Genomic DNA, 15,486 nt, shown 5'->3' on the forward strand with positions numbered 1-15,486 from the left:
GTCACTTATGCGATTATTGGTTTTACAAGGCCCTCTTATACTAAAATTATGCATAAAGCTTCTAAAAAATAATTGAGGACGTTGAGGCGTAAAAACGCGACCAGAAAATCGTTAGCCAGATTTAATATTACAGAGCAATAGATTCATAGCATAGTATAACCCTTCGGGAAAATGCTTCGTAGTGAACCATTTCGAAGTCTCAACGCCTTATGATTCCATAAAAATGATGTATTAACATTGTAATGATGCTTTCAAAACCAATAGTCGAAAAATAAAATTTAAAATATGGGTTCCGATTTAGGCACGGTTCCGTTTTTGGCAACTGAAAATTTCAACTTTGTTGCCAAAAACGGAATCCCACTGTATTATAACAGTACGATTCAAAACATTGGAAATACATTATATTGTAAAATTACAGTACAATAAATTGTTTTGAACAATTCACTGTATGGTATATGAAATTTTTCCAATTTAATGTATGAGTTCGTAACAATACAAACATAGATATTTTCTCATACATACATTTTGAAAATAAAATACGATAAATTGTTCATGTATTGTCTTGAATATCAAATTGTTTATTGTTTTACAATACAAAAACAATTCAACGAACTGTAGTTCAATTGGTGGTAAAAAGTAAAGAATTTGTATTTTGTATGGATTGTTTCCCGACTTACCGGATATTCGTGTCAACAATAGCACAAGAATTTTAACTCCTATATAAATAAAGATATTTATCATGGTTTCATTCGACCTCACAGTTAATGTCAAGGGACTTCTACAAAACTACTTATTTTTACATTTTGAATATTTTTCACCCAACTTTCTGAACTTGTTTTGTTTACTTCTTGCAGCCAAGCTACATAGAAAAAAGTAACAGTTGCTTTACGGGAAAATAGGAATTTGACAAAAATGTTAAAGTATAAAACCAATAAAAAACAATACAGTGTTCGGTTACAGTATGTAATATTGTTTTAGAATTCTATATTCAAACAAGAATAATGTTGCTTAGACATTCAATTACAATACGCTGTATTGTTTATTCCATTCACTGAATGATACGTTTTTATCCGGGTACTGTTATCCCTCTATTCCTGATAATCATACACTCAAAATAATCCAAACGTCATTGTTACGTGAAAACATACGTGATTTTTTTCCATCGCACTTTCCACGTAGCTCTTACGTTAATCATAGGTAACCCAGAATGAACGCATGAACTTTTGAAGTTCGTCCATTCCACCGCCGCTAAACGTAAGAGCTACGTGGATTTTCCGGTAGCCTTTACGAAGCGTTTCAATAGGACGTAGATGGTTTTGCATTAAATTTAACTGTAAAAAGACCAATCTTATTTCTAATAGGCTTTGGAAGAAAACTAATTCCCAATGTAAACAAACTTAAAAGATTGTGATACTTTTATTGTCAGAGCATTTTGAATCCTGTTTCCCCAATTTTGTGAGTTTGGTCTGCCATATTGAAGCCTTCGCGTGCTATAATTAATAGAAGTTATAAATCAAAATCACGTATAAAATATGAAGTAATGCAGGGATTCTTCTGTATTCAAAGCATATTTACCTTGAAATCAATCTTACACAGTGTTTAAAGCAGCAGCAGCTTCTGAAGTTCTTCAAAAATCGAGCGGGCGCCATCTTAGGATTTGAGCTCAACAGCGAATGTACGTACACTATGCAAATGTCAAAATGAACTCAGGCAACTACGTGAATTCCACGTAAGCGCGATAGGTAACCTCAGTAAACATTACCGAGTCACTATTTGGTGGTTATGAATGGTTTAGTGATCTTTATCTTAGTCAGGTGAAGTGAAGGTAAAATGAATTTGGAATGATCTACGTGATTTTTCACGTAGCAATGACGTTTGGATTTTTTTGAGTGTAACAAAGCTATACAAAGTGAATGTAAACATTAGGCACTCAGCCTTCTCTTTATGCTTTCCAACAGATTTGTAGCAAAACTTTTGAAGCCACTCTTCGATATTACTTGAATAATTTATATGTGTTCCCGGAATCAACTAGAAAGATACTTAACATTACAAAAGTTCAAAGTTTTCATTTGCAATTCCTTAAAAAATCATTGATTCTGTCATATCTTATACAGTGGGGAATCGCTCGTTGGGGGACCGCTGCATGGAATGACTCGATGGTTGGATGTTCGGAGGTTGTAAAAAAAATCCAACTAAAAAGCACTCGAATGTCAAGAGAAGATGTCAAACTGACTTTGACGTATTAGTACTGTCGCATTGAAGTCTCTATATATAGAAAAAATGTGTATGTATATGTGCGTTTCGTGACGAATTGCTCTCCAGATGCGTTAGTCTGGAGTATTTTCACCAGCTGTTAGTCGTTCCAACTAACGGATCGGATTCGCTAGATGGAAGACACTAAGACAGTCTTGTTCCAACCAGCGAATCTCCGCTTCACTGAGTTATTTCGCTGAAAGTTCAACTAGTAATTCGTCTGTGAGTTCCTTCAAATAACTTTCACAAAATAATCATTACAAATTCTTATACGAAGTTCATCGAAAGTGTTTTGAATATATTCACAAAATGTTCTGGTCTATACAATAATTTTCCACGAAAAGTGCTTTGAAACGCCTCTTGCCTTTGAATCCTCAAAAGAAATTTGTTGAAAACCTCAGGAGTAATTATGTTTCTGAAAAAAGAATATATGGAAAAACTTTTGGCAATTTGCAGATGGATGGGATTTATTGAGGTATTATAATATATATTACATATAAACAAGATATATATATATATATATATATATATATATATATATATATATATATATATATATATATATATATATATATATATATATATATATATATATATATATATTATAATCATCTGTAAGGATCTTTTGTAAAACATTTCTTTAGAAATAGTTTTATCGATCATTTTTAAAATACATATTCTGTTATTGAATTCTTGTGCAACTTTAGGGCAATTTCCTAGAGATTCTCTGGCAGAATTCTGGGAAATCTAGAAGTCAAGCAAGGAATTATGAAATTTCAAGGTAATTTTCTAAAGAAGATTCTGATGCAACTTTTTGAGAAATTGTTTCTTTTTTATTAATTAAAGAAGTTTGAATTGTCCTGTAATCATCCACGTTTAGAGAAAATATCATAAATAACCCCTTATCTTTCGTTGTTTCGAGGTTCATCTGTTGTTTCTACCTGCTCCAACATGTTTTTGTTTCTGCTTCCTTCGCATGACACTTTTTTGAGGTACTTCGTAAAAAAATCTTTTCATACTCCAAAAAGCAACACTTTAAAAATCCTAAAAAAGGTAAATTCCAGGAGTTTTCAAAAATTGCGCCATTTTTATAATGTTTTCTTATTTCTGAAAGCTCAATAGGAAATAATCTAAAAATTTTCAAAGTAATGCAAAAATTTCCTCCAAGATTTAAATGTGATAAAATCCTGAAAAATACTGCCAACATTTTCAAGTGAAACTCGTACAGTTCTAGCATAACACCATAATTTGTTTGCAATTTCTGCAAGTAGAAAAAAAGCTTTCTACATCATTCTGTTCGCCATAGTATCATGAAACTTCGAAATTTATGTAAACATTTTCCACTCCAATCATTGTCTGCTATAAATAGACGAAGAAAAATGGATAATAATTCCTAATGTACATCCTACAAGAACCACTTGAGCTTTTCTGTGAATATATAAAAAAGTTTCATAAATTCTACGGTGAATTTTCAAATTTTTCAACAGAAATTTAGAAAAATTTTCGGAATTAAATTTAAGCTGAATTATTGAATTATCTAAAAAACATGTCTTTAAAAGTTCTTCAAAAACTTTTTTGTGTGTTACTCCAGAAACATCACCAGAAATCTAATTGAAATTGAATATGGATTTGATGTGACTCAGAGAGTAATTTGTAGAGAAATCCCTAAAAAATGTAATATTTTTGAACCAAAAATGGAGAGTGAATAAATTTACAGATGTTATTTATGGAAGAATCCCTGTATTAACATTCGGAAGAATTTATAGAGTAATTTATTCGACCTGAGAGAACACCTGATGGAATTGCTGGAGAATTTTGAAGAAGTAGTTCAAGAATGAAGTGTAACATGCTTTAGTAAATTTTTAAGTAAATTTATTTTAAAAAATCCCAGAAAAATCGCTAATGCTATTTGAAGAAAAAAAATCTATGGAAATTAATTGGATGAATCTGTGTTCAATTTTTCAGAAGAATCCTGAGGCGACATTACAGAGGAACAAAATAATATGATTCATTGAAAAAAAAATCACTCGACGAATTGCTCGTTTTTTTTTTTTTTTTTTTGTTTGGAAACGATAAAGATGTAGGGTACCGGTATTCGCCATGCACCAGTTATTCGCCACCCCGGATTATTTACCGTTTTACGACATATGTGGTTGCCAATTGTTTAGTGTTCGCTAAATAGCTTTAAGATGATACGGAAACATTCTTGGAAACCGCGAAATTTCCTTAGAAAATAATAGAAAAAATATTTTCCTTAAAATTTTTGCTCCTTTGCACCTATTTTTCGCCATGGTGTTCCTGATTCGCCACCCTCCATAAGAAATCAACGTAGGTGGCGAATTCAGGAACCGAAATTAAAATCGTGGCGAATACCGGTGCAAGTGGTCCAGTATTCGCCACCCCCATTTTTAATACAAAAACAGAGTTTCTGATTAGTTTTTATATCTTCCCTGCTGGATTGAAAGCTTTTGTTTAATGTATTGACAGTAACCAAAGGTCTTTCGATTTATGTATAAACAATATTTTTCCTTAGGGTGGCCAACACTGGTACACCTCCCCTAGTTTGAAATGAATACGTAAGCATTTACTAGGATGATCGATACCGATAGTGCGCTTATTAAGCGAACTGGTCACGATGCTGATTCTGCTCCACAGAAACATGCAACAGATTCAAAGGACCAAACACGCGCTGACGCACTTTTTTTTTCTCCCGCACACTGTTCTTTTGTTTTTACCCGCACAACACGAACCGGACACACTTGATCCGGATTCCGTCGTTCGCTCACAAACGAGCCTCAATATATTAAACGGACCAAACATTACTAACGCGATTTGTTTTCTTTTCTCATGCACATTTTGTTTTTTTTTTTTTTTTGTTACCTGCACAACACGGACGCCAATGTTTTTTTCAGGTGAATTAGTTTTGACAAGGAATGATAAATTCAACAGTTTAAGGTTACAGAGATATCTCAAATGAATATGCTTTCACATGAGAGTTATTGACTCGAGTATGAGCTTATCAATACTGCAAGCTAAAGTGATATCTGTAGCAATCTCTGCCAGAGTTTAATAAGTTATCGTATAACTAGAATTTCAGAATTTCGTGTTGTTTGATTTTGCGGCAAGTTACTGCACGTAAAATTCAGTAGCCAAAAAATCATGCATGAGTTTTTCAATCTTAATAACATTTTACAGTTCATTTGATCGTTTCATAGTTACGCTTACATACAGTACTGGACAGAATAAAGTACGCATTGGCCGTTTTCCCATACAAAATGGTCAAGTTTGGAGATCTGAATCTCAGCTTTTAGTGTTCCGATTGATCTGAAATTTTCACAACAGCCTAGACATAACATAGATTTTACTCAATTAAAATATCACTGCATTTGAAACACAATCTTTTAAATTATTGAAAATCTCTCAATTTGCAAAAAATTGCAAAATTTAATTTTGAAAATATTTTGAAAACAATCAGTTTTACCGAAAAATTATGTTCTGCAAATGTGTGTGTCTTATCAAATTATACATTTTTGCAGAAGGACATATTGCTCTAAATATTTTCATTTAAAAATTATTTTTACTTTAAAATTTTGTCATTTGTATCAAAATTTGAGATTGGCGATAACTTAAAAGTTCGTTAATGAAAAACTATGAATTTCTAGCCTAGCAAATTTGAAATTACTTTCAAGCTGCGGTGAAAATTTCAGGTCAATCGGACAATTAGCAACCGAGATATAAGACTCCAAACTTAATCATTTTGTATGGAAAAACGGCCAATGCGTACTTTATTCTGTTCAGTACTGTATATGCAATGGAATGCTCTTCCATAGGGACATTTTTTTTGCGAATCGTTGCTTAAGCTTATGACGGCAGATGACAGTTTTCGAATATTTGATGAATCCAATGGTAATCAATAGAACCAAAACTCTTTGCTTCTTCTAACGACGGATATCCTCTTTTTGCAATAAACTGCAACTATACAATGTAACCGCCATCTGTGAAACCACCAGCAAAACAGATATACATTAATGGCGTCCATCATTTGGGCGTGAGGGAGAGTCTTTGAAAGTACGACAGTACTTGTATTAGGTATTGGAAAATGCGTGACAGAGGAAGGAGAGGGTCTACAAATTCCGAAAAACGATGGACGTCATATTTGATTCTTCCCAAACTCAAATTGCTTGACGAGAATACTCGAGGAAACTACCATTAAATACCAATCTTAGTGTTTTAGATGCTTACTCAGTGTAACTGACAATATTAACTTAACTATTTTTCAATATTTTCTCATTACAGGCTCGATTGCGAAAGCGTGCCGAAATCCTAGCTGGCAACAGTGCCAACCATCCACTGAAGACGTCCAGTACGGTGAACTACCTGCTTGGGGTGACCGCCCTGCTAGTGATAGTATCTACCAGTCTACGACATAGGCTGTTTCTTTCGTCTTAGCTTTACCGCAAATCGTAAGCAACCTTTTTCTGCGTAATCTTTTTATACTAAAATTGCCAGGCACATCTAAGAGAGCTAGATGCTAGGAAACAAATCTAAATTAGGAATAACAAACAAAAAATACAACAAATCACAAACCACTAATTCTTACTAAAACAAAAACATTAATAAGGGCAGAGATTTATGAACAACCAATTTTTAACGATAATAATTAAACTTAGGGTTTATACACATTGAAAATAATGATTGCAACAAGCAAAGTTTATAAAACGCAAACGGAAGCAAACAGTTGATAGAGCGTATTTTTCAGTTGTGCTAACAACTGAACGCCGGGTTACCGTAACCAATTTAACCAACCAAAAGAAAACTTTGTTCAATTTCAAGTTACCTTTTCATCAATCTTTCCAGCAATTTACCAGAAAAAAAAGCAAAACAACATCCATTGTACAGTTTAGAGTTTCTTTAACCTAGGGTAATAAATACCAATTCTCTTGCCTTCGAAACTAGAAACATTTTCTACCGTTTTCCTTAGAGTGAGCAAAAACAGCAAAAGCAGCAGAATTCTCGGCATTCCTTTGAATTAGGTTCATACAACCATCAAAGTCAAAAGGGAGATTCCAACTTTTACCGCATACACCTAGAAAGTACAGTGACAAAAACGGTTCCAAAGCGACGGGACGTACCAAAGATAAAACAGCAAGTTTCAAGTTACTATAGGGACAGGTTAAGTAGACATAGATAAAAACGATACGGCAGAACATTTTTCTGATGATTCGTACATCAAAGATTTCATAGGAAGGAAAAGCGGCCACAGTGATAACGGATTTCAATGGACTGGTAGTGGATATCGTTGCTGGTAGTTCAGCTTTTTCATTATTTAGGGCGTAAAAATTTCCTTCGAGAGCAATTTCCGGTGAGATGGAACCACATTTTTCTCTGGCAAATTCCGTAGCTATATCAAAACTTTTCCTTTTAGATGAAAATTTGACATGCAAACACTATTGAAATCAACTCTTTTTTATTTTGTTTTGTACATAAACTTAGATTAACAATTGATAGCGAAACAATAGTCAATATCTCTACGCAAGTACCTATAGCTTAAAGTTTGATTTATACAACATTGATAGCAATACCGAGACGATGATCAGAAGTGATGTAAAATGGATCTTTGAATCCTTTATATTTTCTATTTATATAAATTTATATTTCTCGTCATATTTCACGAAACGGAGATGAACCAGCCATAAGGCTTAAAATCTCCTTAATAAAGATAATAATGATAATAATATTTCACGATGATTTAGAAAGTCTTAGCTCAGGACTTGGGACGCATCGTAGATCGATTCTTTTTTATATCTTGGATTCAATGTACCAGTTGATGAGCTTGTGATCTTAATGGAGATGCCATGTAAAATAAAATTCAGAATGTTCCATCATTCTTAACTTTCCTATTTGCTAAATGCTTTTCCAAACTTGTGCATAATTAATCAGTAATTTTATGTCTTAGATTATTCCTGTTCATTTTTTATTTGATTTTTTTATTTTTAATTAGTATTATCCCAAACATTACATTCATCTCTTATATCTAGGTGTTCTGTGTTAGACAACACTATCACCCTATTTTGGTAAAACAAAATTAAGCTTTGATAACTTTTGGTTAACAACATTCCATTTCATTTGCCGTAGCAGTTCAGAACTTTTATATATAAGTTGATTTCACCTGCTTATTAGAGAGAAAAAAAGTTTTCAATTTACTCAACCTAACTTAACCTAAATATATAACGCATTAGTCGTGGCAATAAAAGACTGCAATGATTTTTGTCAAAAATTAATAATTTTATTTGACATTGTTTCCAATGTTTCAACATAAGATATTCTATGTAAATCATTAGTACTATATCAGGAGCTTCAGAATCATTTTCAACATTTTATTTTGAACCCTATGCAGAGATTTCTTTCTCATATTACAACAGCTAGTCCATATTGGTACAGCATACAACATGGCTGGCCTGAAAATTTGGTTGAAGATCAAAAGCTTGTTCTTAAGACGAAGTTTTGATTTTCTATTATTAAGTGGATACATATTTGTTACATTTGGCTTCAATGCCCTCAATGTGATTTTAGAAAGTTAAATTTTTATCTAGCATGAGCCCTAGATAGTTAACTTCATCTGACCAATTTACTGGAACCCCTCTCATCGTGACAACATGTCTACTTGAAGGTTTCAAATAAAACGCTTTTGGTTTATGTGGGAATATTATAAGTTAAGCTCTAGAAGCATTAGGAGAAATCTTCAAATTTTGCAAATGCAAAAAAAAAATATCTAAACTTTTTTTGCAATGATACGCAGGTTTTGTACTTTGGCGGAGAGGTCTGTGTCATCCGCAAATAAAGATTTTTGGCATTTCTCAGGTAATTTGATATTCATGACACAATTCATGGACAAACCTTTAAAAAAATCCTGCAAAAAAATTGCAATAATTCAAGAAGAAATTTCTAAAGCAAATTCTGAAATTTTCTTTTGAAAAATCATGAAGTAATCTACGATTGAATTTCTGAAGGATTCCCAAGAATTGTGCTCAGATAAATTGCTATCTGATAGTATAATACATATTTTTATTAGTACTAGTGTTTTACGAGATATCTTCGTAGAAAATCCTGTAAAATGTTCACGATAGGATTGACTCTGGGAAACGATTCCGAAGGAATCATTTTAAAGATTAACACAAAGAAGTTAAGAATCGAAAATTGATTGTCCCACTTTTTCCCATACTGTTGATCCCCTCAATCGTCATCTTGGTTGTTTAACGCTAGCGTTTTCTTTATATCCATGAAAAACGAGCATTCTCTAAGAAAACCGACATTTATTGCTCGAGGTAAACAGCTGTTTCCATTCTCCTACGTTGGCACGGGCAGCGACACTTTTTGTCACCCCATTGTATTTCCCCTATTCCAGAGAAAAATGTTATCTCACCTGATTGGAATTCCATGATGTTGGTTTTTATTGGACGGAAATTAAATCACGAATAATGTGAAGATTAGATTTCCTCCTCGAGGTCGAAAGTTGAGCTACCCATTTCAGATAAAAGAGTTCTTCTTTTTCTTGCCATTACGTCCTCACTGGAACAGAGCCTGCCTCTCAGCGTAGTGTTCTTATGAACACTTCCTCAGTTATTAACTGAGAGCTTTCATTCATTGGGGCCTTCCTTAGCCGAGTGGTTAGCGTCCGCAGCTACAAAGCAAAGCCATGCTGAAGGTATGTGGGTTCGATTCCCAGTTCGTAATGGAAATTTCCTTGACTTCACTGGGCATAGAGTATCATCGTACCTGCCACACGATATACAAGTGCGAAAATGGCAACTTTGGCAAAGAAAGCTCTCAGTTAATAACTGTGGAAGTGCTCATAAGATCACTAAGCTGAGAAGCAAGCTCTGTCCCAGTGAGGACGTTAATGCCAATAAGAAGAAGAAGAAGAAAAAGAAGAAGAATATCGTGTGGCAGGTACGTAGATACTCTATGCCCTGGGAAGTTGAGAAAAATTCTTTTACGAAAGGATCCTTGATCGATGGGATTCAAACCCACGACCCTCAGCTTGGTCTACGTGAATAGCTGCGCATTTACCGATACGACTGTTGTTATGGCTCTGGAAATATGTATAAAACATTAAGCTAAGATGCAGGATCTGTCTGAAATACAAACAGAAAAAGATAAGTTCTGATAAACAAACCACGATGTAATAAGGTTCAGACACTTCTTAAAAGTTACATTGTCAAAAATAAACACCATGATTGGTCTCATTTTGCAAATTCGCAAGTGAATCGGTTAAAAGTTCCCATTTCCGGCCACTGTGCGACGAGAGATTTAAAAAAAAGGATCAACATGGCAACGCTCAAAGCGGTTTACATTTTGCGATTTGTGTTTGTACATGCTTTCCGGGGGGATAAAAGCGCTTCAAAGGACAACCTAGAAATGCAAAACAGAATATGAGAGTAGCCAGCCAGATACCGTGGTCGATCGTTCTATTAAACTGAATAATGCAATGCCCTGTTTGTCCACGACTGAGAGCTATTTTTTCCGGGAATTAAGGATGATTCAAGGTATACTATACATACAAAAATGTGAAATATTTGAAGCACATGACAAGGTTTGAAAACGGTGACATTGTGACGAGGTCTACACTGTTTTGATCTTGTATGAGATTTTGGCCTTTCATGGCATTGTTGTTAGCTTCTGTGAAGGAGTGAAAGAGAGTGACAAATTTTTGTGCAGAGCCTCATAGGACAATGATGAACTTTAGCTCATTTATCTCCAGTGGCGTACTTCAAACCATTGAATCACAATTTCGTTATAATTTTTTTACTTGGCAATTGTTTTCCCGATTATTGGGTAACTTTTTGAACAATGGGCCCTACTAGTCGTAGCGCACTGTATGATGACAAATCCGAACCCTCTCCTCAAATTGGTAATCGTTAAGCATCTTCGGAGAAACTTTTCCGATTTTCAATATCGATTCATCGTACTCTGCAGTCAAAATTCAACACATTTCACTCTAAACCAACTCGATTTTCACTTTTAGAACGTCTATGGAAAAACAAGGTGGCTTAACCACGAATCAAAACAAAACACTTCTTGAGTCGATTTTACACTGGTGCAAAAATGTCATAAGTAATTGAACAAAACGATATATCATTTTGTCATCAAATTTTTGTGGGAAATAGTAGAAACTCCGTAGTTTGCATGTTAAATTTAAACGCAGTTTTAGAAGACAGCTTGTGACTTCTTTAGCGAATTTCCTTAAATCCGTTTATACTTTTATTACGTCGATTTGAAAAAGTAATCGAGAAATGCAACAATGTTCAATGGGGCTCTGCATTGTTTTGATTTTACATGGGATTTTGACTTTTACTGGCCTTGTTGTTTACAAATTGCATGGAAGAGTCAAAGAGAAAGGAAGAATTTTGTGCCGAGTCCTATAGACAATAAAATGTGACAGTTGATAACTGTAGGTGCACTTCACTCTTCACTAAGAAGCAAGTTCTGTCTAAGTTGGGACGTAATGTAGAAAAAATAAGAATACAGACATTTTAACCACAAAGTAAAATTGCGCCCAACAGAGTCCTAAAATGTATTCAATAATACGAAAGAGCATGTTACTGCAAATCCTTCAGCAATTTTTCCCGATCAAATAACGGATATATCATATTTGAACTTTAATTTAAAAATTTGTTCCATAAATGAACCTTGACACTTTTGGTCATGTTTGACATTCGCCTAGTCGACAAAAACACCACAGGGATTTTAGTTCCTCTCTGACATTTCGGAAGGGACACGGAAAACAAAACACACCCAAAATTTGAGGTTAATCCAAGGGGGTGTGACAAAATCTAAAAAACAACATAAAACTTTACTTAAACAAACGAAAAACATTAAAAAAAATTGAGTTAACATGTGTTATTGGCCCAAACTTAAGCGTTCGGCACTTAAATTGGAACAGGGCTTTAGGACCCTATTCTGATATTCGTTAGTTGACTGAAGATTCACTCGTGGCGCTCGTATCGCTTTTGTTTGAGCTGAACGTTTGCGCACTACCGCCATCTAGTTCCCGGTATGCCAAACACTGTATTTAAAGCATTAAACATTAATATTCGCGTGACTATATTGTTTTATACAGATAACCCATGCAACCAATAGTTCGGATTGTACTTAAGGCGCAAGACAAAATGGCACAAAAGTAAAAACTGAAAAAGCAGTTTTCTCCTTTTAAAACAACAAATTGATGAAAATAACAACACATAGCATTTTTATTTGGCTAATAAAAGAGCTGTGTGTTTTTATTTTCTTCGGTTTGTCTATTTAAAAAGAGAAAACTGCTTTTTAAGTTTTGATTTTTGCACCATTTTTACTTGGGCCTTAAGCAGTGAACTCCATAGTTTACTTTAGTATAAACCTAGCTTCACTGAATGCTTTTTCGATGATTAAGAGTACACTACGGCTATAACCTGAACTTGATTGTCGGATGAGTAGCTTATGAACAAGTATGAATTGAACTTTTTTACTGTTTGAAGGTAAATATCATTCTCTAAACAACGTAAACAATTTTGGTAAACTTTGTAGTTTTGTAAAGTTTGATTAATCACTTAAAAAGTGAGCTCACTAAGCTAAAACATGCCCTTTCGACCGAACTCTTGGTTGTTGGGGATTGTACTTGCGGTTACGTCTGTTTGTATGTGTTTTTACTATGGGATCGTCCATAAATTACCTAGCAGTTTTGACGCATTTTTTCGCACTCTTTCTCCATTATATCCGATTTTTAAATACTTAATATAGATTAAAAGGGGCAAAAGCTCAAATGGGGCAAATGTTTCTTTTTGTAATTTTAAGCTCAATTCAAATCAAATTTTCATGAATTCGACTAGGTGATTCGACTATGCAATTCAAGTAAAAGACTTTTACTCCAAATGTGATGGAAATTGATGAAGATTTGGCAAATTTATGACTGTTTGTAGTTTTATTACATGAAAATTGTAATTTTTGGTCGAACTTGCATTGCATGAAACAAAATAAAAACAAAATCTTGTTTAATTTAAAAATGGGTAAATATTTTGACACAAATTTGTACAGCAAAATTGTTGTCGACATGTTAAAGGTTAATTGACTGGTATTTATTTCTTTTCAACTGTTATAGTTGTTTTCTGAAAATAGTGATTATTCCACTAAGGTCGAACTTATGCCCCACCTTACTCTACGGCTCGTAACAAATTTAGAAACATCTCTCATCTTTTTTGATTCTACGTCATTGATTGTTGAAAAAAAAATACTTGCAGTTTGTAGGAATTGGGTTTCTGTGTAATTTTTGACAAAATCTTTGTACAGCATTCTTAAAGATATTCCTAAGAAATTTTTGAAGCTCAAATTTCGGTAATTTTCAATTGTATAGTTGGTTCAATTTCAAGATAACCACAAAAGATAGACGTTATTGACGAAATCTGGTTAATCTTTTTTAAGTTCCTTGTCAGAATTTTTCTGAGAAAATTCGTATGAGAATGTACGATAGAATTCTGTCATGTTTTCCAATTCTAGTGAAACTGTAAAAAAAATGTCAATACTCAAACAATTTCTTGATAAACTCCTTTAGAAATTTCGCTGGAGATGTCCTAAAAATAGTGTTTCATCAATTGAAATTCAATGGTTTTTATTTTCATATTAATTTACATGACTGTTCAAAAATAAATCAAATCGATTTATTTTTACAGGAGTAACATTTTTTCTTTGCAGTTGAAAATTCCTGAAAGATATTTTCGAAAATGTGTTAAGGAAGCCAGGGTTTTTGAAATCTGATTTAGTTGGTTAAATATTATTAGAACTCAAAGAGCAATTTTAGAAAGGATCAGAATTATTTTTAAGAATTCCTAAATTCAATCCTCCATGTTTCGGTGTTGCAGGGATCATCGTTTCAAGGTACAGATATTCTTTGGAAAGCTGTTTGAGGGACCATTATGGTAGTAATAGTAACCGTGTTTTTGTGTGTTTAGTAGGTGTCATGAGTCGTTAGCGAATAGTAGAACATCAACTCATGGAGGGTTGACTATAGACGAGTTCCATGTCAAATCGGTCAGTCACAGAACTAGACCAACTTAATTTTGCAGTCAATTTTGCACATGTTTCCGGCATGATAGACTAAGTGTTTTCCATAGATAAATTGATAATTTTGACTCATGGATAACTTTTAAAAATGGCCCATGAGTTTTTGCATGTGATTTGTTTGAAAAATTCTAGATCCGATATAGTTGATTTTAAAGAAAAATGTGGAAAAGTTATAGTGAATGTTTTGGACTGCAAGAAAAAAATATACACTGAAGATATATTTTATTTTTAATTATGAAAAATTCAAAATCAAAACATAAATGGCGTACCGTAAAACGGGGTAACTTTGATAATGCGGGTAACTTTAAGAGTAAGGGACTCACAACGTACTAAACGAAATAACATAATTTCTGTTAACCAGTTATGGGAAACAAATGCAGAAGTAAAAAGTATCAGTTTGAGGCTTCATGTCAGAACTATTTTTGTTGGAAGCGATAACATATATATTAAAAATTGATGAAATTTTAGCATTTTTGAAACAAACAATCTGTTCTACAATCATTATTTGATGAAATTTTAAAGGATTCGTCGAATTTCCCTGACAGGCTAGTTTTAGTAGAACATTAATCCGGTCTCAAATCTCTTGGTGATCATTTTTATTAACTGAGACCATTTTTGTAATCTGTCAGTCAGAAATTTCAAAAAAACGTTCAACGCCTAGAAGTATGCAATGCTCCATTTGCGCTAAGAAACTCATTCGGTTTTGTTCAAAATATACGTTCATGTCTCAAAAACGATTGATTTGTTGAATCCACTAGCTAAACGAAAATATCAATCGACATTTTTTAACAAATATTATTGTATACCATTTCATACAGACTTATAATGGTGTTTTTCATGGAGTTTTAACTTAAAACACGTTTTCTATTAATTCTGAACAAAATCTAATCCACGTTCTCTCTTAACATTCTTCAATCAAGTTTCAACTGCAATGATGCCAAACAGTAAGTTGGTTTTCAATTTTTATGTGTTCACATACTCATTATCGAAGTTACCCCAAAATCGAAAATAGACCTTCAATTACATGAAAAATTATAAGTCCCTTCAAAATCAATCATCGATATTTGAGATACCAGTACTTGTTTCAAAAAAATTAAATTAAATTACTTCAAATTGAATGCAGAAGTATTCCGATTTTCT

At 33.4% G+C, this 15,486-nt stretch overlaps 1 protein-coding gene across 2 annotated transcripts in view; it reads left to right on the plus strand.

Annotated features, from left to right (window-relative positions):
• Positions 1-15,486, plus strand: part of LOC5569942 — a 228,339-nt gene that overhangs the window by 179,382 nt on the left and 33,471 nt on the right. For both annotated transcript variants that reach the window (XM_021848798.1, XM_001658787.2), the window contains exon 5: positions 6,550-6,716. In XM_021848798.1, the coding sequence (XP_021704490.1) occupies positions 6,550-6,702 (153 nt within the window). In that variant the 3' untranslated portion in view covers positions 6,703-6,716. The remainder of the gene's footprint in view (positions 1-6,549; positions 6,717-15,486) is intronic.

This window comes from Aedes aegypti, chromosome 3 (genome assembly GCF_002204515.2).
Source record: "Aedes aegypti strain LVP_AGWG chromosome 3, AaegL5.0 Primary Assembly, whole genome shotgun sequence".
NCBI lineage: Eukaryota > Metazoa > Arthropoda > Insecta > Diptera > Culicidae > Aedes > Aedes aegypti.